This window comes from Mustela erminea, chromosome 3 (genome assembly GCF_009829155.1).
Source record: "Mustela erminea isolate mMusErm1 chromosome 3, mMusErm1.Pri, whole genome shotgun sequence".
Lineage (NCBI taxonomy): Eukaryota > Metazoa > Chordata > Mammalia > Carnivora > Mustelidae > Mustela > Mustela erminea.
The window spans coordinates 32,274,832-32,301,767 of NC_045616.1; the positions used below are offsets into that span (position 1 = coordinate 32,274,832).

Here is a 26,936-nt window from a genome sequence, read left to right on the forward strand (position 1 = left end):
GTCAGATAGATTCAGAGCAGGACAGTGTCCTTCAAGGGAGGTACCTCTGCTCCCTCATTCCCACAGTCTAAAATCGAAGACTTACTGCTCACAGATGCCAGAAATTCTTTCACAAGGAACAGCCTTTTATTTTACAGTGAATGAAGTAGACTTAAAATATTCCTGGGAGAGATGACAAGCTGAACAAAGTTTATACAAAAGATTTGGCTCATGATAGACTCTCACTAGAAACAGATTTGGCTTAACAGAGAGAGAAAATAATGGAGAAAACACCATAGGTAAAGTAGAAAGAACTATACATCTTTCACTAACTCTTTTTCCATTACTCATCTTTGTATCTCTTCCTGAGATTATGAATATAGTGGGGTAACCCTGACTTAATATCTCTTATCCTTAAAAAGACCTCATCCCTCTCTCTGTGCCTCACCTCTCTTCCTGCTTTCAAAGCATTTTTCTACTTCCCTTCACAGAAAAACTCTCCAGAGTTGTCTCTGCCTTCTTTCTCCACTTCCTCCACCCACCTTGTATTTATCTCCACTTCCTCCACCCACCCCCTTGTATTATCAGTGCAACCCAGCCTGGCTTCATCCCAAGACCTCCCCCAAACTGCTTGCGTAGAAAAAATCAGTGGCCTCCCTGGAGGAGTACTTGAGAGCCAGATTACTCATCTTATCTTGTCAGGAGCATTTGATATATTTGATCATCCCATTCTTCAAATAAAATTGATTATTCCATGTCACCATTCTGGTCTGGTTTTTCTTCTACCTTAAAGACTGCACAAGTATTGAAATACTTCCTAACTAACCTCTCTGCTTGGATTCTTACCCTTTACAATCATTCCCTCTGCACACAAGCCAGAGTGGTGTCTTTAAAATGTAAATCAAATCATGTCACTCTCCAACTCAAATGCTTTTATTGGCACCCATTGTTCTTAGAATAAATGCAAACTATTTACCATGGACCATAAAACTCTGGATGGTGTGGCCTTATCCTTTTGCTCTGATGTCATTTTTGTCTCTACACAGTCCCTTCAACCACTAGATCAGACTCCAAAGACTTTGTACTTGCTACTTTCTCTTACATAAGACCGTCTGACTTCTCAGAGAGTACTTGAGAGGCCTTCCCTGGACACTCCATCAAAAGTGACTACACAAACATTTATACATACACCATGAATCATATCACTCTTACCTCTCTGTAACACTTACAATGACAACACTTACTTGTCATTTAGTTAATAATTCATTATTTGATTTTTCTACCAGAACACAAGCTCTATGACACCAAGTGTTTTGTCCATTTTCTGCACATCAGTATCCCCAGCGTTATTTACCAAAGCCTGGTATACAGTAATGTGCTGAATGAATGAGTGAATGAATGAATAATGAAGCTAGTATCTGAATACAAGAGATGGGTGGTTCAAAGAAAAGGTCCCTGGTTTTACAGCTTTGGTTAGTTAAGATTAGAATTGGTTAGTCTATTCTCTTGCCATTTGAATCTACAGGACATTTTTCATTGTGTTGATACTAAAGGAACCTATCTTACTGGCAGAGCAAAGTACCTAATCTAGGGCCTGCATGGATAGTAGATTGTGGTTCCCCAACTGTGAGCCACAAAGGATTTCTATACCATTTATTAGAGACTACAGTCTCCCAAAGTAATAGAGGGATGTTTCAAGAAATAATAAGTAATAATAAAAACTTTGGTGGAGTCACTGACTTTCTAAACACATTGCAGCAGACAGTGATGTTCCATGTCTGCTCCTCTCCCCCATCATAGAACATAGAGCCCTTCAAGCTGCCAAAAAGGACACCTGTTCTTCACACAGAACATCTTGCCTTTGTTTGTGTGATCAATGCTTTGTATTAAACATGAGAGAAAAGATTAAAATAAATGATGAAAATCAGTAACTTGGAGCCACGCAAGCTAGAATGTAATACGCACTCCTGAAGAAGGAGCTGGGAGGCCCTCAGGAAGAAGAGAAGTAGAGGGATGTGACTGCAAATTCTGTTTGTCTCTGTGCCTGCTGGGGCACAGTTCAGGAGGAAAGTTTTGCTGAGTCTCTACTCCCCCAGATTCCCCGATGAGGGCGTGTCAACACCACTACAAAAGATTCCTTGCAAAAGAGAAGGTGAAATCCTATGATTAAAAAAGGAATGGAATGTCAGTCTCCCAAATTTTCTTTTCGGGGGCATGTTGCCAAGGCTGGAAGAAAATAAAGAGGTAGTATAAATTTTTAGAGTATCATAGCCACATTAAAAAAATGTGAACTATAAAACAGAAGAGTAAGGAACATACCCACCATTGTAACCATTAGCATTTTGGTTCATTTTCTTTTAAATTTCAAACTCTGTTTCTTTACATACTTCAAATATGGAGAATTTTGTTTCTTACAATTTTCATGAAAAATAATATAACATTTTATGGATATCTAACACTCACAAGCAGAATATAAAGCAGTTTCCTAATGCTCCAGTGTCATCAATGACTACTTTTTTTAAAAAGATTTTATTTATTTATTTGACACAGGGAAGAGATCACAAGTAGGCAGAGAGACCAGCAGAGAGAGAGAGGGAAGCAGGCTCCCTAAGACCATGACCTGATGTGAAGGCAGAGGCTTAACCCACTGAGCCAACCTGGTGCCCCATGAATGACTATTTTTATCATTAGATATTTAGGATCTCTTAAAATTTGCTACTAATATAAATCATTCTGTAATGAATATCCATGGTTGTACTTTATTTTAAAATGCAACTTGAATTCTGGTTCTGCCATTTAGAGTCCTTGATAAAATCATTTATCCTATCTGAGGATTATTTTGATTTCTTCATAGATAAAACAGAGACAATAATTGCTATCTACAGTATTATTGTTATAAGGAGTAAATTAAAGTATATTGAAATCTCCTGGCTCATGGTAGATGTTCAGTGCATTTCCTGAAAGGGTTTTGTAAAAGTAAGGTGAATATTTCTTAGTGTTCTGTTTTCAATTTTCTGTGTTTTTCCATAAAAATTACTGTAATTGAAACAAACTAAATTTAGAAGTACTAGGATATTTGAAAGTGCCAGTAGTAGTAAGTGAAAAAGTCTAATAAACTTGAAATATGGTTTTGTTCCTGTTTTCTTCTAAAAATTAAAGATATCTTCATCAAAATCCTAAACTGTATCCAATATAATCTTATTTGAAGGTAATAAAATAGGGGAGCAGATATCTGTTCGCATTTATATTTAAATGCCTTCCTTCACCTTTTACGAAGATTATGATAAGAACTGCACTACTTTTGTTAAGCTCCACAGAGGTTTTAAGACCAATTTCTTACATTTATTAACCACTGTTGACTGCTGAGGTCACACCTGAGTTACTTCAGAACTGGGTATCAGCAATGTCCTAATTCTAATTCCTATTAGAAATTAACAAACTGCATCATTCTCTTTTACTGCTGAGATAGGGAAACTGAAAGAATGCATAAAGACCTGCTTTTTGTTCCTTTTCCTTCTTCTGTTCTTGCTAGGACCTGCACCACCACTTTGTACATGCCTCAATGCACGTAGTGTAAGACAAGGAGTTACTGATTTCTCTAGAATAGATAGCATCTAAGGAAGAACCCGGTAAGAAGGACTAGATACGGCTGTCATATGCCTATTTCAGATCACCAGCACTGGACATCTCGATGTCAAGTTCCCCAGCCTCCAAGAACACTTGGCCCTCATCTTTGTTCTTGGTGGTTCCTGATGACTGAGAGGACGTGTACACCAGATCATGATCCTCAATTAAAAAAAGAGACTCATCCTCTAACAAAGACGAGACTCCATCCTCTCCTTTCTGAGTCTCCAGACACTGTAACTGCATGCTCTCCACACCTGCAATAAACTCTGCTTTTACCTCTTGCTGGCTCACATTTGATTTCTATTCTGCATGCAGCCAGGGACCCCCTTGGCTGGTCCTGCAAGACCTCTCTGGGTCCCCAGACCCAGCCTGCCAGGATCAGTGACTTTTAGTAGTTTTTATGTGGTCAAGACAGTGCTTTTCAAAATGCTTTTAAAGTTATCAAAAAGGCATGGAAATACAAAGTTTAGTTTTGATTTTGTATTTCTTTCAGTTGGACAGCAATGACTCAGGTGTAAAATTCCGAAACCATCTGAAGTGAGGGGTAGGTAGGACGCTGTATACTCTAGAGGCCCTGAAATATCCATTTAATTCTCGAACTAAGAGATCATCTATTGGTTATAAAACTGACTAGGCATTCAAAAAAGTTTATGACTTTGTAATCCATAAAATAACAAAGACAAAATATACCCTTATAAACATTATTATTTTAAATCCCATCAATTACATCTTGGGGTTGAATCCCTTATGAGGCTAACTGTGAATAGGGGAAAACCTGGACACTATCAGAAGCTTTATTATTACTATTAATATCTTTATTAGAAGTTCCTTAACTGTTCTTACTAAGATAAGTAAGGCTTTCAAATATGCTAGTTAATATTGTTCAAGGATGATAAAAACTTTCTTTAAAATGAAAAGTAAGGGGTTATTGATTTAAAAAAAAAAAAGATTTTAAATGACCCCAGAAGCAATATAATCATGCTTTGGGGCCAGAATTTTAAAGAAAGAGATAGTAGAAATCTTGATGATTTAAGGTTTGAAAAAAATTTCCATTATTGATATTGCTCCAGGGCAGTATTCCTCTGATTTGCCTCCCTCGCTGAAGAAGCATCTTAACATGAGTTAATCCCAGAGCTTCACTTTTCTGAAGAGACTAGATACTTCTAGAAATCTGAAGCTGAAGTGTGTTAGCTCAGTTCTTCTCAACATTTTTTTCTTTAGAGTGATATGGACATCCTTCCCGTACTCCCAGTAGTTTGTCCTTAAGTCTGTTCTGGGTTAAATGGCTCAGAGTTTTAAGGTCTCATGCGTGAGTAGTTGGGTGGACGTGCACAACATTCCATGATCATGCCCTAGCACTGTTCCCTCTCTGATACTGTCCAGGACTGTCAGGGTTCAGAGAAGGAACAGATCCATACACTGGGCTAGTCTCTGATTTTGTGCTGCCTGGCTGGTCTGGTCCTGTCCCTGAATGTCTGACCATCATGTGACCCTATGATGTATCTCCAGCTGCCTCTAGCCGCTGGGGCCCTCACTTGGTTAGGTGTTTAGTACAGTCAGCATCTGGTGATGTCTAGATGCATGGGTACTTCATCTTCACTGGAGAGACCATGCCCCCGTGGGTTACTTAAGCAAGCACAGAAAGAACAGAGCAAGGGAGAAATAGCTCTGAGACAGATTTATGTTGAATATTTACCTTACAGAAATTCCTTTAAACTAATAGAGACTCTTAAATGAGGAAAAACTGAGATATCTTTGGCTGGAAAGTTTAAGCCTCTTTTCTGATATCCAGGGGCACTAGTCTTCGGAAGAATTTTAATTGTCATAGAAAATAGAGGATACTTTAATATTTTTTTTTTGGAAGATAAAAATGTGATAGGTAAATTTTGATACTTATCCATATTCCCCTTCATAAAAATGTCAAATTTTAAAAGATGACAATGGTAACCTTGGATCTGCTTTATCAATGAAAAAAGTCATTCACAACTTATAGTACTTTATTATGTATGCCCCTCCCTTGACACTGATCACAATACCCAAATGTGTCCTCATGTTACTATGGGAAAATAGTTCTAGGCTATTCCGATCTCAAAATCTAAAAAAAAAAAAAAAAAAAATCTTCCCAATGACAGCTTGGTATGTTGTGTGTGGGGCGGAAGCACTGTAGATATAAAAACTCATTTAATACATTTTTCAGATTTCTGGAGTAGAGATAAATACAAGAAGCTTTAACTAAACTTATCTTGTGATGTGGACACTTGCAGCAGAGAAGAAACTGGAATTTCATACATACAGCCATGCCTGGGGTCACTGCATTCCATCTACCATTAAGACAAAGTGCGAAGAGGAGCGCCTGGGTGGCTCGGTTGGTTAAGCAACTGCTTTTGGCTCAGGTCATGATCTCTGAGTGCTGTGGGGATCAAGCCCCACATCGGGTTCCCTGCACAGTAGGGAGCCTGACTCTCCCCCTCCCTCTCCCTCTGCCTCTGCCCACCCCCTGCCCCATTACTTGTGCTTGCTCTCCCTCTTTCTATCAAATAAATAAAATATTAAAAAAGACAAAGTGCAAAGATTCACACCAAGCAATGTATATCGTTTGCATATTACGCACTCCCCAGTTACTCCTCTTTCATTTGGTAGTGAATATTGTGTGCTGAAACTCATTAAACTAAACTTTTAACAACAATTTGGAAAAGAAATATGTTGCTTGTGTTCTCTGCACATAAGGAATATTATTTACCTTTGTTACCAGTGTGACTTAAAAATACACTCAGTTTCTCAGTTTCTGTGTCAACAAAGGCTTTTCTTCATCGTTTATCAGCTTAGTAAAGAGCAATATCCAGTGTCAGTGTCAGATCTGAGACATGATCACTCCTACCTTTGGTCTTTTTTTTTTTTTTGTCTTTTTCTATCAGGACCTCACTGGTATAAATAGAAAGGACCAAGATTGGGACTCAAAAGCCTTGGGTTCAAATTCTATATCCTATTGTGTACTTTGGACATGTCTCTCTTCTAAAACTCCCATAAGTAAATACTCCCAAGGGGCACATTGTGTTAACAGGTGAATGGGGCCACACAGTGTTTAACAATCAAATGTGGGCACCATTCTTATTAGCACCATGCTCCTTCAGTGTTAAAACTTCTGAAGAGGCATAGGGTGATTTGAGGGCACTATTTTAAAAAAAAAAAAAAAAAAAAAAAAGGCAGTTGAAACCTGTTGGGTCCACAGTTCCAGGAATGCAGGAGGAACAATAGAAATGACTGCTGGGGCTGCCATCTTCCAGTCCCCTCCCCACCTCTTTCCTTAACCCTAGAGTCTCCTGCCAAAAGGGTATACGCCCAGGTCACGTCTCCATAGGTAACCTGATAACTATGCAGGAAACAGGAGTATCAGGAGCCCTCACCCCATACCTTCCAATCACCAAATATGGATGTGAACCCTTGCTCTGCCTCTGCCCCATAAAAGACCCCGCCAACTCCCTCCCAGTGCAACTTCCCCGACTCCCTCTCTCTCCCTCTCTCTTTCTGTGAGTTGCGGAACCTCAACCAAGGGTGCCCACCTCCTCCCGGCTCGACTTTCCTGGCTCCCCTTCTCCTGAGCCCTGAAACTTTGCCGGAGAGTGCCTTTAATAAATCTTGCCTTGTGCCTACCTCGCCTGGTGCCGTGTTTATCTCGCCTGTGAAACTTTACAAAAGCTAATTCAATAGTGAAAATTATTTGAATCTCTTCTATTTAATATCCCCTGCACACAGCATTCATTTCCTCTCTTTTAGCAGATTAGTGGTTTTGGAGTTTCATGACTTTATCTTTTTTTTTTTTTTTTTTAGATTTCTTTCTCCCCTCTCTTCTTACATTGTTTGGGTGGATGCAGCTTTGACCATCATTCAGCATTATACCATAAATATAAAAATAAAAATTTATTGAAACGCTCTTCTCTGTTAACACTAATTCTATAGTTTTTCTCTTTCCTAGTAAGCTATGAATCCCAAGACTGGTTTGAGGCCAGTAGGCTGTGTTCCTTCAGGCTGTCTTCAGCTCTCTGGCTGTGGACCACTGGGTACAACTCCCCAGCTCTGATCTTCTGACCTTGGTTCCTTTCAACTTTCATGCTCCCAACACCTCTCTTCTGGTTACAAGGCCTTTCACATTCAGCTCTCTGAGAAGTTTCTAATCTCTTTCTTCTACTTGGGTGTGGCAACATACGCTCTTCCTATAAGATTTCCTGTTTGTGGCTAGGTAAACATCTTCCTTTTAGGGTGAAGATCACTTTAGAACAAGCTGCCCACTACTTAAAAAATACTAGAGGTTTAAATGTGATCATCTAAGTCACTGGTGTCATAGCCAAGTGTGCTTCCTTTCAGGCAACGGTATCCGAGCATGAGCCTATATTCTCAGTCTCTCCTTCTCCCCCATCTCTCACCACCCTTCACAGCAGGTTGTCTGAATTAAGGTGTTTATTTTATTTTATTTTATTTTAAAGAATTTTATTTATTTATTTGACAGAGAGAGATCACAAGTAGGCAGAGAGGCAGGCAGAGAGAGAGAGAGAGGAGGAAGCAGGCTCCCTGCTGAGCAGAGAGCCCGATGCGGGACTCGATACCAGGACCCTGAGATCATGACCTGAGCCGAAGGCAGCGACTTAACCCACTGAGCCACCCAGGCGCCCCAAGGTGTTTATTTTTAAAAAGGCAACAAAATACTGTTGAGAGAGCCATATAATGAGAAGACAGATAAGCAAACTAAATTGTGACAGATTCCAGCAGCATTTCTACCAAAAAAAAAAAAAAAAATCAAACTGCAACAACTAATTCTCTGAAAGAATGTTCAGACTTCCAAGTGGATCTCTGAATGGTTAAAGCATACAAATCAGGTCAAGTTTTTAACATTCCACTCCACTACCACCTTTTTCTTTTGTAGACATATACTTGTCATAAACCGAATAAAATTTCCCTGTTCCTATTCCAGGAAACCTGGCTTAATAGTTCTTATGAAAATCAATAATAGGTTTCAACTGACAGAATGCTTGAAGAAGTTTCACTTCACTTGACGCAACTTGTTATCTGCAAGCTACTTTCCTTAATGTGTTCTGAGATCTCAATTGGGCCCAGAAAGTCTATTTGAGCTACAGATTTATATTCTCCTTTCCTTCACTGACCAAAGGAGACCTTGACTTCACTTTTAGAGCATATCCATGAGTGGTTAAAAGTGGCTATGGCATCATTTAATAGATGCATATCTTTAACTCAGATGGACCCAGACATCTCTCTTACATACATCATAGCAAATGGAAAATAAATGGCTCATGGGCAGTTTTCTGTGTTCCCAAAAGCTAGGCATAAAGAGACAAGAGCAAGTAATCCCAAATTTACCCAGTGGGATGAATGGTATTATCTCTATTTTAGGATGGAGGATTCTGGAAATCTCCTCTAATGGAGATGACCTGAAGATTCACCTACCAAGCATTTGGAAAGAGGACAATGTATCTTATGTAATTTAATGGAGAACAACATTTCAAATTCTCCTGCAACATCATAGTTATATACTCAAATAGTTAACTCATAAGAATATAAGGAAAAATGAATAGACATTAAATACTAAATCACAGAATGATTAGCAGATCACAATGTGTGTTTCTTCAACTAACTCAGAAGAAAGGCCTCTTTCATCCTTTAGCACTTACGGAAATTTTATAAAAGTTAAAGGCATTTTCTCATAAATTAAATTATTCAACAAAAACCTTCACAGAAATTGATAGGTAGCGTTACATTCTAATAACTAAAATAGGACAAAATTTAGACCTGGAACAGCTTCTACACTGTGGATGTAGTCACACTGCCCCAATGCTGAGAAACAGATAGAACCATAAGGTTGAAAGCACTCTAAATCTAGTAATCACAAGCCCCCAAGATTTGTTTACATAGGAGTTCACAGGATCAGAAATTTTTATTTAGCACCAGATTGAATTTGATAATAGTAGTAAAATATGCACCCATTTTGGCAGAAATTTTAAAAACACTCTAAAAACAATATAATTCATCTTATTCATCCAGAATTGCACAATGTGTCGGGTGCTGCTTACCACTCAGTTTTAAATGAAGCAAATGAGAACATCAGCATTGCAAAGAAGGAACGGGTACTATCATAATATAAAATGCTTGTGTGGAGCCTTTATAATCAATAATAAGAATAATTTTCCCATTTATAACAAACTTCCTGGGTGTTGAGAAATATTTTACCCAAATTATCTCACTTTAATCACTAGAACACTATGAGCTCGATTATCTTGAAGCCATTTTACAGATGAAGAAACTAAGTTTCAGAGATTTATATAATGTGTTGTAAAGCCACACAAGTAGTAAGTGGCAGAAGGGATTTTGAACTCAATCTGTCTGGCTCCAGAGCCCATAATCTCACCCCACAACTGCACAATCACTCTTAAGGAGAGTCAGAATACCTATACATGCTGAACTCGCATGCCGGGATTGGCTCTCAGACTCTGGTTTTATATACTGAGACTCAGTACTGGGTATTTCATGAAAGGGCACAGATTTTACAGTAAGCTGAATGCAATCTCTTCCAAGAGCTGAGCCATACAGCTAGAAATTTCATCTCAATTCTAGAATTCAAATATTTGTCTCCAAAATTCCAGGGACACCATAAATGATTGGTGAGCATGATTTTCTTAAATCTCACTCAGTTCTTGAATATGAGCTATACGGATGGGGCTGAAGTGTGATTATTTAGATATGACCTGAGATATGTACTTCTCAGGAAAAAAGGTAAAGCCTGTGACTCACTCCTGAAATAGTAACTGCATTATCACTGTGCCATTCTTCCAAAGTTGTGATTCCATTTAACTCAGCAAAATTCAGTCCAAACTGAAGGTTCCATCTGCTGAATCTGTTCAAATTCTGACACTTTCTCGAATCTTTTTTTCTCATTTTGCGCAGTTTTAAGTTCAGCATATTCGAAAGTCGTCTGATATCAGTAAAAAGTTTCTGTCTAGGGAGTTGCCAGGACAACACCGCCAGAGCAACAGAGCAACAGGCAGAAGCCAGCACTCTGACCAAGCAGCGGCTGCAAGCTGAATGACATATTACAGGCTGACCGAGGACTGAAGCGCAGATTGCAGAAGTCAAAGATGCCTTTTCGCCATTTGACAAGGATGGTGACAGAACTGTAACAGCAAAGGAATTGGGAACTGTAATGAGGTCTCTTGGGCAGAATCCCACAGAAGCAGAGTTACAGGACATGATTAATGAAGTAGATGCTGATGGTAATGGCACAACTGACCTTCCAGAATTTCTGACAATGATGGCAAGAAAAATGAAAGGCATGGACAAGTGAAGAAGAAATTAGAGAAGCATTCCATGTGTTTGATAGGATGTCAATGGCTGTATTATGGCAGCAGAGCTTTGCCATGTGATGACAAACCTGGGAGAGAAATTGAAAGATGAGGTTGATGAAATGATCAGGGAAGCAGATCTTGATGGTGATGGTCAAGCAAACTATGAAGTGCTTATACAAATGATGATAGCGAAGTGAAGACGCTATACAGAATGTGTTCACTTTCTTGTACAAAATTGTTTATTTGCCTTTTGTAACTTGGCTGTAAAATGCTGTCAAAAAATATGCACATGCAATAATGAGGACTTCACTTCTCCATGCTTTCTTCCATTACCTTACTGTCATTTTCTTGAAACCGTATTTTAGAAAATCGATCAAGTAACATGTTGAATGTGGCTTACTCTGGGTATATCTAAGCCCTTCTGCACATCTGAACTTAGAGGGAGTTGGTCAAATGAGGAAACATCTGGGTTATGCCTTTTTAAGTAGTTTTCTTCGGGAACTGACAGCATATTGTTAAAGTGTGGAGTTGTAACTCTGAGTGGACTATGGACAGTCACAATATGCACTTAAAAGTTGCACTGTTGCAAAATGGATATTATCCAGGTACTCATACACTGTTTTTTTTGTACTGCTTATCCTGTATCAGAAACATTTTCTTCTATTGTTGCTTGCTTTTAAACTTCATTTAGCCTCTTGAAGAAAATATGCTTATGGAACAATTTGCCTTGAATCCACTTCAAATTGTAGATTTGTTTTCCAATAAAAAAATTACAATTTACCCCCCCCCCAAAGTTTCTGTCTTCTAAATCATGGGTTATCCTAATAGCTGTGCTAGTTAGAATCCTTTAATGTCCCTAAGGTGTTAATCTGAGGTAGTAGCTTTGTAAGTCCTTTTCCTCTACTTCAATTTCTTCTAAATATCACATAAAATGGAGATGATAAAGGCTCATGAATGAAGGGGAAAAAAAAGGTAGCCTTGTTTCCTTCACCCTTGATTCATGTTTTACAAAGTTCATGGAACAAGTTCCACTGATATCTGCAATCACTTAGTTCTTCTATGCAAGGCAATAAAGAACTTGGCGTGACCAAAATGGCACTGCCTATGAGTCTGTACTTGTTTCAAAGCTAAAGTTCCAAAACAGGCCACTTTTTTCCCAAGAGGAGAGTATGGATGCCACTCCAAGGGATTTGATGACTATACCAGTACAAGGAACTTGAATACTAGCAGAAAAAAATTAAACAAATACATGATCACAAAAGCCTTTCAATTCATTTTCTTGTTTACTCTTACTGTCCTCAAAACTTTGTCTGTATTAATGACACAATGAGATGAACAGATATTGCTTTTGGAAATGTCTAGGTTTTTCAGTAAAGTGATGGTTCAACTAATTTTCTGGCACTTCAATACATTTGTAATAGAGAGAGTCACTGGAGTTTACCATAACATTTTTAGAAACTGCAAGATTTTGAAATGCTTTTTGAATGGCCAGAAGAAATGCTAATTTATGATAAAATAGGATGTCAGTGTTGAAGTATGTTTTAACCTAAATTTTTGGCTATGTGAATTTTCATATATACTGAGATATTGAAATACCCAGCATGGATGCTAGTATATTGTCTTATATTCAATAATTGTTGATTTTTGCTATATTTTCTTTCTCTCCCCATATGTACACACACTACTCACATAATTTTTTGTTGCTTAAGTATTTGAAAGAAAGTTGCAGACATTATTACTTTGGTTAATATGTATTTTGATGTATACTAATTCTATGAAGTATAGTTGTCTATATATAAAGTATATGGTATTATATCCATATATAAAATATATCAGTTAAAAATATTTTTATTATAATTACACATTAATTTCCCATAAAGACATTTTTATTAGTCAAAATACCCAACTGTCTAAACATGACAATTTGTGTTTATTATAAGCATTAACTCTGTCCTTACCTGATGACCAAAGAAATATGGATTTCTCCATAAGAGCTAGTGCTTTAGTCTATCTTCCTGTGGATAAATGAGAGTCAGTGTCTATCACCCAGACATGTAAGTACCTAACGGAGTAAGTCTCTTATTGCCAATGTAAACTAAGTCCTTCTCCAAATATTAAGCTATAGAAAGGTACATCATATTGCCACAAAATAAAATTTGGGCAAATTGCCTTTAAAAAGTATTTAAACAGATCCTGGGAAAGAGGATTATTGTTATCAAATAATTATAAAAGAGATGAGAAATCTTTCTTGGACTTAAAAGTGTTCATATGTGAATTTAATCACCTATAAACTGGATTGAGTTTTCTTAGGTTTATTAACTTTCTTGAATATGATATAAGTTTCACTTATCTTCAGATAACAGATTGAATACGTATTTTGAAATTCACCTCGGAAGGCTTTTCTTATAGATAGTATTATGGGCAGAATTTTATCCCCCCAAAAAAGATTATATTGAAGTCCTAACCAGCAGTACTTCCAAAAGTGACCTGGTTTGGAAATTGAGTTGTTGTGGATATAAGTTCATTTAAGATGAGGTCACAGTAGAGTAGGGTCTGCCCCTAATCCAACAGGAACGGTGTCATTCTAAGAGGAAAATTTGGACACAGACAATGTGCAGAGGGAAGATGAGTTGCAGGCACAAAGGGAGAAGGTGGCCACATGACAACAGAGGCAGAGATTAGAGTGACACATCTGCAAGGCAAGTTTCTGTCACCAGGAGCAGGAGAGAGGCATGGAACAAGTTCTCCCTGAGCACTCTTAGAAAGTATAGACCCTGCCAAAACCTTGATTTCAGACTTCTGGCCTCAGAACTCTAAGAGAATAAATTTCCATTGTCTTAAGACTCCCAGTGTGGTCGTTTATTACAGCAGATCCAGGAAATTCTCACAGTTAGCTGATAATAGATGATAGGTAGATAGATAGATAGATAGACAGATAGACAGACAATCTTTTGGATCTTTTAGGTTTAGGTCTAGTCATAAAATGAAGACTAGAGGAATTATCCAGTGAAGTAATATAGTGGTCCCAAAGTTATTAGTTGAACCACCAAAAACTGCCATTTTTGTAGGTAAAAAAAATGATTTAAGAGAGGTAGTTTTTATGTGGCTCAATCTAATAAATAGATTGATTAAATAATTCCATTTCTAAAGTCCCCTCTTTCCTGAAAGAGCAGATCTTTAACTGAATTCACTAGGAAAATGGTTTGTTTTCCTTGCATTGCTTTTCTTCTGTAAAGCAATTCCTAGGCTTCATTCATTTAGAGAAGGAAGTTCTGTCCTCATGACCTATAAGAAAGGAAGCGCTGGAGGCAATTCCTTTTTGAGGTTTTGCCTCCTGTTCTCTCATTTACACATCTCTGTGCGTGGTTTATTCTAGGAGACAATGCTGGAGATTCCATCCAATTCATGTTCAAAGCTTGGGTTTCTCCAGGGGATTTTCTCTCATTCCATTTGGCACAGCAGTGACAGTGTTTGACAACATCTGCCTTCCAGCACCGCTCGACAGCTCCATCTGACACTTGGTTCCCATCCACATTTTCTTCCCGCCTGTCTTCTGAGGAAGATGTTTCCACAACAGAGGTGGAGAAGAGAAGACAGCAAGGGCAAACCAGAGCTTTACTTTCCCAGTGAATAACTCACGAACTCACAAAACGTCTTCTCCTGTCTCTTATTCTAATTCAACCAAAGATTTTTGACATAAACTTCTCAACCAGCTCTTCGTCCTTTGGGATTCTGAGCATTCAAACACCATTTCTGAGTGATTCTTCTACACATTCACACAGCTAATCCCTTTCAAAGTTTCCTCAACTCTGAAAACAAAACAACCACTCACAAATTTTACTGACAGTTTTTTTAACCAGCAAGAAAGAATATAATCAAGCCCGAAAACATCTATGTGACCACTGCTAAAACATGCTTACTTATCTTCATAAAAAGTAGATATTTACTTAAAAGTTCCACTTCATAAAATTGTAATAATCCTTAGTTCAAATAAATGTTATGACTCTAAGAAATTGATTTAAGAGAAAATTCCAAATCTTATCAATCAAAAGATTCCTCTACATTCTGGAGTACTTAAATCATTGCCTACACCAAATAGGAATCCCTTTGGGTTTATCGTAGCAACTGCTATTTAAATTATTATTCTTCACTTAAACTGTCTTTATTAGTTTGCTCTGGCTTTAAATTCTAACAGATTGTTTCAAAATGTCATTCTACTTCTATTCAATTGAAAGCACCCTGCCATTATTCTCTTCATTGTATGAGATTCTAAAATTTCTAAAATTTCCCTGGGCCAGACAATACATAAACAACTGGTGATATTAGGGAAAAAAAAAAAAAAATCCTTCAGCCTAAAAGAGGTATCATTTGATTTCAAGATTTATGATATTTCTCTCCTCAGTATACTTTACAGCTGGGTTTTCAGAAGTATATATATTTCACATATGTGTTCACATAGAATTTGAGAAAGGAAGAATGTGCTACAAAGGAATATGTTATGTTTTTTGTGGTTTTATAAAGGCAAACTCTTTCAAGACAGAGAATAGCCATGCACTGCATTGACAAACACTCTCTGGGATACAGGGACTATCATGAATGCTGGTGTCAGATGCTGCCACTTCTATCGTGAACTCTCACCTGCTGTACCTCATTGGAGATGAGCCAGAGTAACTTTGCCCCTTGGCTCACCTATGAGCATATGGCAAAAAGAAGCAATATGAAAACCCAATCCTTCCTTCTTGTTCAAACAGAGACTTCTTAAATGAGCAGGCTCGGTCCTAGAAACAACAGTATTTGTCTATTTGCACTTAATTGAAGCAAACCCAACATTTGAAAATCAAGTTAGAAGCTGATGACTCCTTTCACAAATACATCTATTTGTGTTTCATTTAGGTATTTTTTAAAATAGCAAGCATGTCTACTATACTAAACTATGGAGATTCTATATCTGTACACATTGTATGGACCTATTTTATATTTTTATATTTTAGCCAGAGGCTTCCATTGAGGTTAAACAAAAATCTTGTTGTTTAACTCTGAAACTCTCCCTGCTCCCCTTCCCTCAGGGGACTTACTTAAAAACAAGTCCTGGAAACCAGCTTCAGGTAACAAAGCCCAGATACAAAGGTGGGTCAGGCCAGGTGGAGACATCAATCAGTGGGAGGTTGCATACTGTCTCCCTAGCTACCAAGGAGTATGGGCCCCCTGCCCTTTGGGAGCCTTTATGGCACCAATCCTAATCAAGGTGTAACAGGCTGGTTCAAATGTCTACTAGGGTAAATTGTAATTCAATTGGTCACCCAGCATCACTGTGGAGTTTCCCGTGTGTGTTACAATCTCATTGGTCACCTGTGCGAGACCAAGCCGGACCGCATGGCCTTTGCCCTTAAAAGCTATTCTGTGAAACAGAGAAGGGTCACCCTTTCTTGTAAGAGGTGCGTCCCCAAACGTTCGGTTTGATTCTTGACGCTTGGCGCGAAATAAAGCTTTGCTTGACCTTCACTTTATATCAGTCTCACTCCTTTAATCACGGACCCATTATTGGGGCATAACATACATAAATGGACATGTGTACACATATATGTACATACGTACATTACTAGTATACAAAGTATACCAGGTCTACCTGCCAGTTCTAAAGGTTTCTCCTTGCCACACTTCTCCCCACAACCACATCCAGTCTCAGATCCAGTCGCTTTCAAAGAGTCATGGAGTTTCCACTAGAAAACCACTCATTTGGCTGCACTTTCAAGTGAGTTAGCTGTACACAGCAGTTCTCTGGCCTCTTTATCCTGTGAATCAGGGTTCCTGGCTTCTCCAGGTCACAGATCCCTTAGAGATGCTGTTTGTTATATAATAAAATAAACTTACTGTTTTCTTTAACACTTTGAGAGCATAAGGCTTCTGGGTCCCCTTCTGTTTGCATCTGTACACAATGGATGTAGCACCCCTTGAGGGGGGAAAAAGACAAAAAGAAAATGTTATGCTCTGGACATGAAATCAAGGGGAAAGCTTGAAAATAAATCTATCTTGCAGTTACCCTCATAACTAACAAGTGTTTATAAGTTCTACTACAGGACCAGCCCAATAGTTTTTTTTGTTGGGTTTTTTTTTTTTTTCACAACTGAATATGGTTTGCTCAGAAAAAATCTAGGTTTTCCAGTCTGTTCTTTTCCTTCTGGCCCATCCCTATACAAGTAACATGCCCAGGGCCGCTGCATTCAGTAGGCTCTGGAATAACCTGGGTCCTCAGGTGAACATCACTTTTGGATGACATCTTCCAAATTTCACAGTCCCTGGGCTTTCATAAAGGTATGAAATTACAATTTCAAATTAGCCATACAGCTTCAGGGAGAGAGTTTAAGTTCAGTACTGGGCTGTAAGGGTCAGGACAGTGAGCAAACTTGCCAAAGGAAGGGGGACCCCGTGAATTTACACCAATTCATTTAGTGCCCTGGCATTCTCCCGGTGTTAACATTAGCCCCACAGAGATTCTGGCTCTTTCATCTTGGTGAAAATTGCTACCATTTATTTATATATGCCCTAACAAAAATAATTACGTGAGGGGCACCTGGGGGGGCTCACTGGGTTAAGCCTCCGGCCTTCGGCTCAGGTCATGATCCCAGGGTCCTGGGATGGAGCCCTGCATGGGGCTCTCTGCTCAGCAGAAAGCCTGCTTCCTCCTCTCCTCTGCCTGCCTCTCTGCCTACTTGTGATCTCTGTCTGTCAAATAAATAAATAAAATTTTTAAAAGAAATAATTATGTGAGATATCCCGGGGAAAATATTATAGAAATGGTTAAGAATATATAGACGAAAAGTAGATCTTTCTGTTTAAAAAACTCAAATAAGTACAGAATGTTTACCTGTAAAGGAGAATGGCAAGAAGGGACTCAGTAACTGTCCACGTGTGTGAGGTTACTAAAAGGAGAACACTGAAAAACAGACAGTGTGGTCTTGATGTTCTCTCTCCTCACACAATAGCAGAGCAATAAAATAGAGGCAAAAGAAGCCCACAGACCAAGCAGGCTTAAGTTACAACCTCAGAAAGTGAACTTTAGATGAATCTTAAAATAAGATCAGTTGAAGTAAATCTGTCACACTTTGAAAACTAGGCCAAAGGAACTCTTATGACATATTCAATCCCGTGGTTCTAAAATTCTAAGTAAGCACAAAAGAAGTCTAAAAAATCAAGCATATTCCTAGTTGCCCATTCACAATCCATTTTTAACAAAGTCAGGAGAAGGCAGAAATTGGTAGTGTATATGCTGATAGAGAAGAAAAATTTCAATACGTTTTTTAAAACTTTGGTAAGATATAACATATACACAAAGAAATACATGGTTTTAGAAATGGAATAAATGGAGGTAAACACAAAATTCAACTTTATTTTTAGTTGTTCAAAAGATAACTATCTAAAGCAAAACTATTGACAATGCATTATCTTTACAGCATATATAAAAGTAAAATGTATGACAATAGCACAAAGAATGGGGGAGAAATTGGGAAAATACCTTTGGGTTCTTATATTACACGTTAAGTATTATGAGATTATTTAACAGTAGAGTTTGATTAATTAAAGACATATACTGTATAGCCTTGGGCAATGAAAAAAATAATTTGAAAAATCAAAAAAATAAATAATGAAGCTAAAACAGAAAAATCAAAAAAGTAATGTGAGGGAGGAAGAAACAAACGAAAAGACTAAAAAATAAAACAGCTAAAACTATGGTGAATTTTAATCAAATCACATTACTAATTACATTAAATATAAACCTTATAAACACATCAGTTAAAAATAGAGATGATCAGATTGGATTGAAAAACTAAGATCAAACTTATGCTGCGTACATAAACCCATTTAAATATAAAGGCAAAAACAGGTTAAAAATAAAATTCTAGAAAAGAGATACTATGCAAATACTAAAGAAAAGGAAACAGAAATAGATCTATCAAGATCATGCCAACCAGACTTCAGGATAGGTATAAAGATGGACATTACTTAATTATGAAGAGGTCACTTTCCCAGAATGACATAACAGATGTAAATGTGTATGTGCCTAACAACAGCACTTCAAAGTACATGAACCCAAACTGATAGAACTGATAGGAGAAAAAGACAAATCCACAAATACAACTGGAGACTTCAACACACCCTCCCAGCAAATGACAGAACAAGTAGACAAATTGTTACCAAGGATAGAAGACATGAACATCATTAACTAAGCTAACCTAATTTACATTAAGAGAAAACTACAAAGAAAAAAAGAAAAGAAAAGAAAAATAGCAGGAAATACATTTTCTTCAAAGGTAAAAGATCCACATCCAGACAGTATAGAGCTACAGTAATCAAGAGAGTGGTGTTGGAGAAAGAACAAACATGAAAAAGAATGGAATGAAAAAGTGAATGCAGAAATAGTCTTAAACATATAGAGTCTGTTGGCAAAAAGGCAATTCAGTGGAAGAAAGGACAGTCTTTCCAACTATAAATAGTGCTGGAACAACTGGATTCCCATATGCAAAAAACAAATTTATAATACAAAACAAAACAAAAACCTTTATCTAAACTTACACTGTACCAAAAACTTCTCAAAATGAATCACAGATATAAATACAAAACCTAGAATTCTAAAGCTTGACCAAAAAAAAAAAAAAAAAAGGAAGAACCTTCAATTAGGCAATGATTTCTACACACCAAACCAAAAGCACAATGAATCAAAGAAAAAACAAATAAACTGGATTTAATCTAAATTAAGAATGTAATGTCTAGTCTTTGAAAGCCATGACAAGGAGAAAATTTTTACAAATCACATATTTCATAAAATACTTATATCTAAAATTACAGTTGGTCCGAAGGTTGTGGGTTATTGTTAAGCTGTAAAATTACAAAGAAACTCAAAACCCAATAATAAAAAATAACGGATTTTAAAAATGAACCAAAGAGCTGAACATATGTTTCACCAAAGAAAATATATCGATGGCAAAAAGCACAGAGAAAGATGCTCCATGTCATTTGTCATCAGGGAAATGAAACTAAAACCACCATGATACACAACTCCATACTTAGTGGAATGCCTTAAAGAAAAGAGAGAAAAAGAGAGAGAATATCATGAACTTGCAAGGATTCAGAGCAACACTAACACATTTTTGGAGGGAATGCAAAATATTACAACCACTTTGGAAAACAGCTTGGCAGTTTCTTATAAAATTATTTGCCCAAGTTAGATGAAAGCTATATTCACAACCCAGCAATTGCACTACTAGGTATTTAACCCAAAGATACAGACATAATGAAAAGAAGGGGCACTACACATGTGGTGAAAACAATGTTCACAGCAGCAATGTCCACAATAGCCAAACTGTGGAAGGAGCCGAGATGCCCTTCAACAGATGAATGTTATAAAGAAGATGTGTCCATATACACAATGAAATATTACTCAGCCATGGGAAGGAATGAATACCCACCATTTACATCGACATGGATGGAACTGGAAGGGATTATGCTAAGTGAAGTAAGTCAAGCAGAAAAAGACAATTATCATATGGTTTCACTCACATGTGAAACATAAGGAATAGCATGAAGGACCATAGCAGAAGGGAGGGAAAACTGAATGGGAAGAAGTCAGAGAGGGAGACAAATCATGAGATACTCTGGACTCTGGGAACCAAACTAAGGGTTCCAGAAGGGAGGAGGGTAGGAGGATGGGGTAACCGGGTTATGGGTATTAGGAGGGCACGTGTTGTGATGAGCACTGGGTGTACTATGCAACTAATGAATTGTTGAACACTACGTCAAAAACTAATGAGTACTATAGGCTGGCTAATTGAACATAATAAAAAAAAAGAGAGAGAGAGAGAGAGAAAGCTGCGTTCACTCACAAACTTGAAAACAAATCTTTACAGAAGTTGCTTAGTAATCATCAAACTCCAACATCAAATGTTAGTTAGTAATCATCAAACAAACTCATCAAACAACTCCAACATTCCTCAAATGAGAAATGGATTAATAATCTGTGACACATCCATATAGGGGAATACTACCCAGAAATAAAAAGAAATGAACTAGGTTATACACAACTTGGATGGTTCTCTAATATCCTAAGTGAAAGAAGCCAGGTTCAAAAGACTGTGTTACTCCATTTATAGAACATTATTGCAAAGACAAGACTATAAGGACAGAAAATAGATCCGTGCTCAGGGATGAAGGAGGGACTGAATACAAATAAGTATGGGAGAATTTTTTGGCATAATGAAACGTGTACATTTTGCTTGTGGTGTGTTTACACAACTATATACATTTGTTAAAATAGGTAGAAATGTATAATAAAATTTGCTGTATGTAATTATACTATGAAAAAATACAGTGAAAAACCCTTCCAAGAAAACCCTATCATTCAAAAGGAAGATTAAAAAATATTACCAAAAGGTAGCCTATAGCATTCAACTTAGTCTATTTTTATTTAATGGTAACTGACGACATTTGGGAAAAAAAAGAAAAGAAGTACAAGGGAAAGTGATTTGCAAACACTGAAGAAAACTAAGATCTAATTTCTATTTTTGTAACAATTGAAAAATTAATATACTCAAAAATTCATATAAAAGAAATAGATTAAATATCCTCTATTCCTTAATTTCTTTATCACGTTAAATTACCTATCAATAATTTCAGTTTACACATCACTGTCTTAGCAAAAGCCTTCCAGAAATTTTTAACAAAATACATTCTTGGGGTGGCTGGGTGGTTTAGTTGGTTTAGTGTCTGCCTTTGGCTCAGGACATGATCCCAGAATCCTGGGATCAAGTCCTACAAAGTGCTCTCTGCTCAGCAGGAAGGCTGCTTCTCTTCTCCCTCTCCCTGCTGCTCTGCCTACTTGTGCTCTCTCTCTTTCTCTCTCTCCCCCATCAAATAAATAAATAAAATCTTAAAAAAAAAAAAACCAACAAAATACATTCTTAACTGATCAATCTCAGGATAGCCTTATGCTATAAATAACGCACAATTAAAAAAAATTTTTTGTATTTTTGTATATGAGGAATCCATTAAGAGCATCCAATTTAATATGCTAAGTAATGGACTTGTTAATATGAACAGATCATTTAATTTTTTCCACTTTATTGAGTTATGACTGACATGTAAAACTGTATAAATTTAAGCTATACAATGTAATGATTTGATATATATACATATTACAAAATAATTACTATAATATGATTAGTTAACGCATCCATCACCTCACAGTTACAATTTTAAGAATGACTTTTTAACATGAATTTTAAGATTAAGTTAAAAGAACAAAAGAGCCAAAACAAATTTATGTGAAAATAACATTTCAGGAATTTCTCTAAAATAAAACCCACTTTCTTTTTTTTTTTTTAATATTTTATTTATTTATTTGACAGACAGAGATCACAAGTAGGCAGAGAGGCAGGCAGAGAGAGGGAGGAGGAAGCAGGCTCCCCACTGAGCAGAGAGCCCGATGCAGGGCTCGATCCCAGCACCCTGGGATCATGACCTGAGCCGAAGGCAGAGGTTTAACCCACTGAGCCACCCAGGCGCCCCTATAACCCATTTTCTTTGCTGAAATTAAATGATAAGCTTAAAGAAACCATGTTTCAGTATGTTTATGTAAAAATAAAAACTATTTTACATGTTAACAGTAAAATTTTAATACACAAAAAACATTGGTAATAATACTGAATCCACATTTCAAAATAGATTATAGACAGAATCACCGTAAAATTTCCTGAGATATAAAGAAAGCAAGGAGATTATGTGGAGGATATTATATTCATGGAGTTACTCAACTGGAAAAAAGAAAGCTTCACTTACTCACATCTATTCATTTACAATACATTCTTTCATTTAAAAGGCCAAGAAATAAAGAAATTGTTCTAGTTAGGAGTTTTTCTGCTATGATTTTGTTAAGAAAGAAAATCAATATTCTTCTGGAGTCTGAGCTTGACTTCTACTTTCTTTTTTTTTTTTTTTAAGATTTTATTTATTTATTTGACAGAGAGAATGAGCACAAGCAGATAGAGTGGCAGCAGAGGCAGAGGGAGAAGCAGGCTCCCCGCTGAGCAAGGAGCCCGATATGGGACTCAATCCCAGGAGGCTGGGATCATGACCTGAGCCGAAGGCAGTTGCTTAACCAACTGAGCCACCCAGGCATCCTTGACTTCTACTTACATACTGGTTTTCTTTAACAGAATTTTTAAAAAAGATTATTTACCTATCTATTTCTTTATTTAGTATTTTTTGAGAGAGAATGCCTGAGCATGAGTGGGGGTAGAGGGGAAAAGGAGAAGGAAAGAAAGAATTTCCAGCAGACTCCCCACTGATCGCAGAGCCCCACTTGGGCTTGATCTCATGATCCTGAGATCATGACCTCTGCTGAAATCAAAAGTCAAAGGTTTAATAGACTGAGCCACCAGTCATTCCTAAAGATTGTATTTTTAAGTAATCTGCATACCCAACAGGGGGCTCAAAGTCACAACCTTGAAAATCAAGAGCACCCTCCACCAACTGAGCCAATCAGAAGCCCCTTTAACAGATATTTTGGAAAAAATTATTTTTCAGGTCTAGCCTCATCTAATATGGTTGGTTATTAAGAAAAAAAAAGTTAAAGGTAAAACGTTAAAAAGGTTGTTACATTGCAGACAAAGATGAGAAAGTAATCAAACGTATTTATAGACTAACTTATATATAACTTGTGAGCTCGTATTCATAAAATCATGTACATTATATGTACATGATAATCATAATTCTACATATATGCTATTAAACACAATATATATTATTATTATTATGTATCATACACACACACATTACTTCCCCTGTAAAGCTGTTCACAAGCACTTGATATTGGTATCTAGTTGTGTCAAACTTACAGAAGTGGGGAAAAGCTCTAGATATAATATTTATATATTTGTCTGAGAACACTTCAAGTATAGAGTCCATTGCTACTACATTTAGGAGCACTTAGTAAAAAGAGGGGGGGGCTTTTTATCCTGTAATTAATCTTTACATACTCCTTATGTCTAACACTTAAGGAATAATCAAATGGATTCACACTAATGTTTTAGGAAATTAGGATGAAAGCGCATAATGTGAAGATAATTTAGAATCATGGGCATTCTCCCAGTAAGAGGCTAACAATCACTGATTGGTTTTCTGGGGGAGGATTTAGTGGAACATTTGTGATTTGGAGGTTGAAGCAACAGAGCTTGGCTTCACTTGCCATCAAACCTACAACTTGCTCTTTGGAAATGCAAGAAAACTTCAGATATAGAATCTCTTAAAACACAGAAGTCTGGAGGGACTGTTGACCACTCTGCTGCTTGGTTCCAGATGTGTCTCTATAATGATATGTTTCATAGCCATGGAAAATTGTCTCTGCTAAGTGTATTAAGCCTCATCAAGTTATGAAAGTGTTTCTTTCTTTCTTTCTTTTTTTTTTTTTTTTGTTAATTGGAAGGGTCTTGAAATGGAACCAAAGGATCTTTTTTTTTTTTAAGATTTTATTCATTTCTTTGACAGAGAGATCACAAGTAGGCAGAAAGGCAGGCAGGGAGAGGAGGAAGCAGGCTCCCCACCAAGCAGAGAGCCCGATGCGGGGCTCGATCCCAGGACCCTGAGATCATGACCTGAGCCGAAGGCAGAGGCTTTAACCCACTGAGCAACCCAGGCACCCCCAGAACCAAAGAACCTTATCTTTCTCTAACATTGAAGGAGCTTGGTTAAAGAATAGAGTTATGTCAAAATATTAATCATTTTCAAACATTTCAATGCAATTATTTCTTGTTTTGGTTTCTTTTTGGGTTTTTTTGCACCCAATTTTTAGAACTTTTTTATTTTCAATATGTGTATGTGCTTGCAGGAAAGATTCTCCTAATGCTCATTATGGTAAGGTTTAAGAACAAGGCTGTGATTTATAAGAACTGTCAATCATATGCTGAAAACATAATGTGCACAACTCTATATGTCATTGTATTTCTTCTACATGATTGACTTGCTATTATTTAACAAGCCTATTCTTTTCATTGTTTGTTTGTTTTTATAGATTAGATGAGTTGTTAAAGAAGACTGGTTATAACCTCAAAATTGGTTCTTCTTGGTGGGTGAAAGAGTCATATTCAGGAACAGGAGCCTGAAAAAAAAACAAAGTCTCTAAATGTTTAATGTCAGCACACATCTTGCCCCATTGCAGTGACAGTTTTTCATTGTTTCATTCTCCCTTCCTGCCAGCTGCAACTCCTCAGTGCTCCTCAAGACTTAAGTGTTTCAAGATGTTCTTTGGTGACCAAAGATCAAAATCAAATCTGAACCTTAAACCAACAAAGAATAGGAAAAACTGCTGAAATGATTTAATTACTGATTTGGCATTTTCAATCTACATCTTGAAGAATGGCTAACCTTTAGAATGTAGAAAGTTGTTATTAGACCTGGAGGTTTTCCAAGTCAGTTAAATTTTACAGTCCTAAAATAAATCTCAAAAATTTCACGTCAAGGGGTGACAGTAAATCTCAGATTTCAAGAGGTGCTCAAGGCCCAAGGTTTTAATAAGGTTGGGTTCAGAATTTCAGTCTATCCATAACTATGCTCTCTCTTCCCTGTTTGTTGAATCCTGCAGAGAGCAAGGACAAACACTCCACCTCAGTCATCAGGGTCACAACCCAGCTTCCTACATGGGGCCTTATATGGACTTAAAACTCTCCCTGATGGATTCTCACTTGTTTGACCCTGATTTCCGCTTGCTCTATACCCATTCTTCCATGTCTAATTCCTGACTGATACACTTCCTTCTTCAAGATCTACACTGGCAAGTGCTTAACTCTTCGAACCATGAACGATTACACTCTCTACATGGGGAGCCTCCAGTTTCTCATGGTCCTGCTACCTTAGTTAACAATTTCTTTCAGTTGCCTAACAGCACCTAGCTGTGACTTCATTCCTAGTCCTGCATTTTTGCAATGACTGGCTTAAAGATGACTCCTTTAGTTTCAAAAATTTAACAAAGTCCCTGCCCAAAGAGAAAGTAAAAGTTTAAGTGGCTTTGGAATTCAAATTCAAGTTCAAAGCAAACAAAAACCAGCTTCAAATGATCACATTGCCTTATATATTTGTTCTCAATCAAAAAGTAATATAACAGGGACGCCTGGGTGGCTCAGTTGGTTGGACGACTGCCTTCGGCTCAGGTCATGATCCTGGAGTCCCGAGATCAAGTCCCGCATCGGACTCCCAGCTCTATGGGGAGTCTGCTTCTCCCTCTGACCTTCTCCTCGCTCATGCTCTCTCTCACTGTCTCTCTCTCAAGTAAATAAATAAAATCTTTAAAAAAAAAAAAGTAATATAACAATAAATACTGTGGACATAAAGGGTCTTAACACTCTCATCAGTCCTTCCCTTTGGTTTAAAATATTTACTGCCTCATATGTTAGCCATTAGAATCAATTAACTACATGCTTTATGAAGACTATTTTCTTTTCTCTGAATTTCCAGTCAACCAATTCATGCTACCATACATTCTGAAGACAGATTTGGCTCTTTGTTTTTTCACCTTTCTCCTCCATTCCCAGACCCATTCCCTTCTATTTCACATCATCTACTGTAATATATCTACTATAATATATTTAGATGTATCCATCTAATCCAACCTTCATGCCTTCACTGAAGCTTAATAAGTACTATTTTTTCTATGTACTATTGGTCATATGTATTTTCTCCAATATATCAAAATATAATTGACATAGCATGTAATTTTAAGCCGTACAACATGTTGATCTGATACACTTACATATTGTGAAATGATTACTACACTAGGGTTAGTTTAACACTTCCATCACCTGACATAATTGTCATTTCTTTTCTGTGGCGAGAATACTTGAGATTTACTCTCTTTGCAACTTTCAAGCATATTATATTGTTAAATATAATCACCATGCAATACATTAGGTCCTCAGAATTCACTCATCTTGTAACTGG

The 26,936-nt window shown here is 37.2% G+C and overlaps 1 protein-coding gene and 1 pseudogene across 8 annotated transcripts in view; one reads left to right on the plus strand and one right to left on the minus strand.

The window, feature by feature from the left end:
* CAMK4 (calcium/calmodulin dependent protein kinase IV) overlaps positions 1–26,936 on the minus strand; it is a 239,537-nt gene that overhangs the window by 110,931 nt on the left and 101,670 nt on the right. For 5 of the 8 annotated variants that reach the window (XM_032335564.1, XM_032335563.1, XM_032335561.1 and 2 more), the window contains one exon: positions 16,827–16,905. The exons of 1 other annotated variant lie outside the window; for it this stretch is intronic. In XM_032335564.1, the coding sequence (XP_032191455.1) occupies positions 16,827–16,905 (79 nt within the window). Of the gene's footprint in view, positions 1–4,506; positions 4,512–16,826; positions 16,906–25,048; positions 25,102–26,936 lie in introns of those variants that run through there. 2 more of the 8 variants (XM_032335562.1, XM_032335568.1) reach the window with 2 other exon arrangements.
* On the plus strand, positions 10,715–11,404 carry LOC116586050 (annotated as a pseudogene).